We start from the raw sequence: 3793 nt of genomic DNA, 5'->3' as shown, positions 1-3793 counted from the left end.
GCGCCCCGGTCTGGGAGGATCCCACATGCCGCAGAGCGGCTGGGCCCGTGAGCCATGGCCGCTGAGCCTGCGCGTCCGGAGCCTGTGCTCCGCAACGGGAGAGGCCACAACAGAGGGAGGCCCGCATACCACAAAAAAAAAAAAAAAAGTTCTGGAAATGGACAGCGGTGATGGTTGCACAACCTTGTGAATGTACTTAGTGCTGCCGTACTGTACACGTAAAAATGGTCATGACGGCAAATTTCATGTTATGAGTATTTTACCACCAAAAACAAAAAACAAAAAACCTTAAAAAAGTAAATGATGGCGTTCCTTGGCGGTCCAGTGGTTAGGACTCCGTGCTCTCACTGCTGAGGGCCCGGGTTCAATCCCTGGTCGGGGAACTAAGATCCCACAAGCTGTGTGGTGCAGCCAGAAAAGAAAAGTAAATGGAAAAGAAGCCACCCAGAGAGAAGGGACTTGGAAAAGCTAACTCCCTCTCAGATTCTTTAAATTGTGTAATGATTCACTACAAGGCATCGGGACTTTCCATCTTGAGACACTCCCAGCAGCTGGAAAGATGATTCACGCGGATGCTCAGCGGCACCTGCTGCTCCAGGAGAATCACACTTACCTCCGCGTTATGGGTGAGGAAACAGAGGGGCTAATCCTCTGTGAACTACCTTTCTACACATGCCTTCGACAGGAAAAGTAACTTCTGATGTTAGAACAATGGCTCTCGCCAGTCGGGACTACACCTCCCTGTGAGACTCGGGGCTCTGGCTCTGAGCCTCTCTTGGGGAGTTTTCTGGAAAGCCCTGGGCGTCCAAGGGCTCGAAGCCACCTGGCAGTGGAGCCGCCTCTGTCACCCCGGGCCGCTGGACAGGAGGGCGCTGCCCATTACCTGCACTCCCCGCCCTCTGGCTCTGGGCGCGCGGAATCCTCCTCGGCCATCGTGTCGGACACCAGCTTGAGGGCGCGCTCCGAGTGGGAGACGGCCTTCTGGACGGCCAGGAGCTCCTCCTCTGTGGGGTAGATGGCGGCGTGCTTGCACATGACGTGCCGGTCGTCACTGGACTCCGGCCGCCTCATGGGCTTCGGGGAAAGGCACACGTGTCACGTCACGGGCAGGCTGAGAGGCCCCGGTGACCCGGGGGACGCGGGGGGCCCGGAGTCAGGCTGGCTTTGACAGGCAAGCGGTGGCCGGAGAGCCCGACAGGAATGACAGGGTCCACAGGGGAGGTGGACCAGTGAGGACCCCGGGCCCCGACGGCTGTGGGGAGCTTGGGCCGACTGGGGGTCCAGCGGGCTCCCTGGGCGACGTTGTCGAATTTCCGAGCCAGAGGCCCCGAGGCAGCTGGTGACCCCCTCGGTCAGCAGGGTGCAATCCACAGTTCCCATCCGACCCGGCCCGGCCCCCTCGGATGGACAGACACCCAAAGGCCCCCGAGGGATGTGCCCACTGGGGCCTCAGGAAGCTTTAAGGGATCGCTGTGGCTGGAGGTGAGGCCCTCAGTCCCCTCCAGTTCCCAGCCCCTGAGGCATTCGGACATCAAGATGAGACCACCACCCACCAGAGGCTTGGCTGCGAACAGCCCCGGCCCGCTCCTGAGGGGAGGTGGATGCTGGTCGGGCGGCGAGCGTCCCGAGCGCGCCTCCTGCGCCTGTGGCTCCTCTTCCAGCCGCCTCTTGCACAAGCCGTGGCGCCTGCTGGGGTGGCAGGGACAAGGAGCCGTGAGCAGCGGCGGGACCCTGGGCCGGTCACACGGGAGACCGTGGGGAGCCCCAGAAGCGGCTCCTCGTGCCGCCTGGTCCGGCCCGGGCTGAGCGCGGCTGGCGGGGGAGGGCCCTGAGGCCCCGCACCTCATCTCCTCGTGCTGGCGCCGCAGCTCCCCCAGACGCTGCTTGCTCAGCTGCCGCTGCCTCCTCAGCCTCTCCTCCAGGAGCTTCCGAACTCTCGTGCTGGGCTTGTCCGCAATCGGAAGATCGGGGTTCACTTTTTTCTGGGAAGATCGGGGACCTTCGTTCAGATGAGAATGCTGGGGGTGCCACCTCCTGCCAGGTTTATTTTTTATTTTTTTATTGTTTGGCCATGCCCCACGGCATGCGGGATCTTAGTTCCCCAACCAGGGATCGAACCCGCGCCCCCTGCAGTGGAAGCGCAGAGTCTTACCCGCTGGACCGCCAGGGAAGTCCCTCCTGCCAGGTTTAGACAACAGTGAGTTTCAATCCCCGAAGTGTCAACACTCCTCGTCCCCAAAGGCCATGGCAGGAAAGGGAACCACAGCGGGTAACAAAACTACGACCGACTTGCAGAGCGGCAGACGTGACATCCGCCACTGCGCAAGCCAACCGTCGCACATCTGACAGAGGAGCCAGAGGGAGAAGGCGCCGCAACACGGAGGAGCAACCGCGGTCAGTGGTCACGCATGTTGATGGAAGACTGAACGGAAATGCTCGTCCCGATCAGAGTAACCCAGGGAAACTCCGTTTGTGTGGGATCCAGCTCTATATATTCTAAATAGCATCGCTAATTCGCTCACTGGGCTTTGTCCTTAGTACTTAATTTCATCACTCAAAGAGTGTAGTGTTGTCTAAGGATTGCTCACTGTGGAAACAACACAAGTGTGCTTCAGCGGGTGAAACACACACAACGTGTCCCTCTACACACGGGAGCATCTCTCAGCCAGGAAAGGGAGAGAAGCCCTGACACTCGCTACAGCGTGGATGGACCCTGAGAACGCGATGCTCCGTGAGAGAAGCCAGATGCAGAAGGACACGCGTTGTGTGATTCCGTTGATGGGAAACGTCCAGAACAGGCAAGTCCACAGAGACGGAGAGTGGGTTCCTGGTTGTCAGGGCCTGGGGTAGGGGTAGGGGGTGGCTGCCAATGGGAACGGGGCTCCTGACGGACTGTTCTGGAACTAGATGGAGCTGCTGGTTGCACACTCTGTGAATGTAGTAAAAGCCACTTTACATGGGTGAGCTGCGTGGTGTGTGAATGATATCTCAACAAGGCTGCTGGAAAGAGAGGAAATATCCAGAAGCCATTGTTTGTCACGAGGAGAGTCACAGTGTGTGCTGTGCACAAGTGTACACGGGGCCCAATAGTCAAGTGTGTCTAAACACACGTGTGCACGCGTGCCCCGGAAAACCTGTGACAAGGAGGCCTCGTGAAAGCAGCCGAGGGTCCCTCTGGCTGAGCCCGGGGTGCTGAAGGGCCCAGGGGCTCCAACTCATGTGGGCAAAAGGTGTGTTTTGAGACGTGAGCCAAGATGTCAAGAGCACAGACGCTCACCCCCAGCCAGGCCCACCAGACGCCCCCTGCAGGCACACCTTATACTGCAGCCGGTGCCGCCGCCCCCTCACGTGCATGTCCCGGGCATTGGGGTCATTGAAGCTGCATTCGCACAGCTTGCAGTGGAACCGGATCACTCTGCCCTCCTCGTTGCACACCTGAGACACAAGGCACGGCTGAGCGCCACCCACGGCCCCCACGCGGCGGGTCTGGGCTCCAGCAGGGCACCTCCTGCCCCCAGGGCCGTCCAGGCCGGGTGCTGGCTTCCTGTCTGCCCAGCGGTTTATGCTTTCAGAGGAGTGGCTCTTCACCAGCTCGCCCTCCCAGGCCCGGCTCCCTTCTGCCACCACCGTCCCGTCCTCCCTTCCCCTGTCCCCCCATCCCGGGGCTGCCACCAGCCTGGCAGGAAGCCTGCCTGGTGTGGCTATTTTGCAGGGGACAAAACAGAAGGTGCTGAGTTGGGTGAACAAAAGCACGAACAGGAGCACGGAAGAAACGCCCACATGCACGGCCCGG

At 60.2% G+C, this 3793-nt stretch overlaps 1 protein-coding gene across 2 annotated transcripts in view; it reads right to left on the bottom strand.

Moving 5' to 3' along the window:
• Positions 1-3431, bottom strand: part of ZFR2 (zinc finger RNA binding protein 2) — an 18890-nt gene extending 15459 nt beyond the window's left edge. The window contains exons 1-5 of one of the 2 annotated variants that reach the window (XM_028500300.1): positions 3316-3390; positions 2153-2178; positions 1843-1982; positions 1554-1689; positions 884-1074 (exon numbers count right to left, since the gene is read on the bottom strand). In XM_028500300.1, coding sequence (XP_028356101.1) covers positions 884-1074; positions 1554-1689; positions 1843-1847 — 332 coding nt within the window. In that variant the 5' untranslated portion in view covers positions 1848-1982; positions 2153-2178; positions 3316-3390. Of the gene's footprint in view, positions 1-883; positions 1075-1553; positions 1690-1842; positions 1983-2152; positions 2179-3315 lie in introns of both variants that reach the window. The other variant, XM_028500298.1, reaches the window with a different exon arrangement.
• Between the last annotated feature and the right edge of the window lie 362 nt (positions 3432-3793).

The sequence above is a fragment of the Physeter macrocephalus genome, chromosome 2 (genome assembly GCF_002837175.3).
Source record: "Physeter macrocephalus isolate SW-GA chromosome 2, ASM283717v5, whole genome shotgun sequence".
NCBI classification, from domain to species: domain Eukaryota; kingdom Metazoa; phylum Chordata; class Mammalia; order Artiodactyla; family Physeteridae; genus Physeter; species Physeter macrocephalus.
Note: the sequence above shows the minus strand (reverse complement) of the source record. Positions and strands in the feature narration are given on the sequence as shown.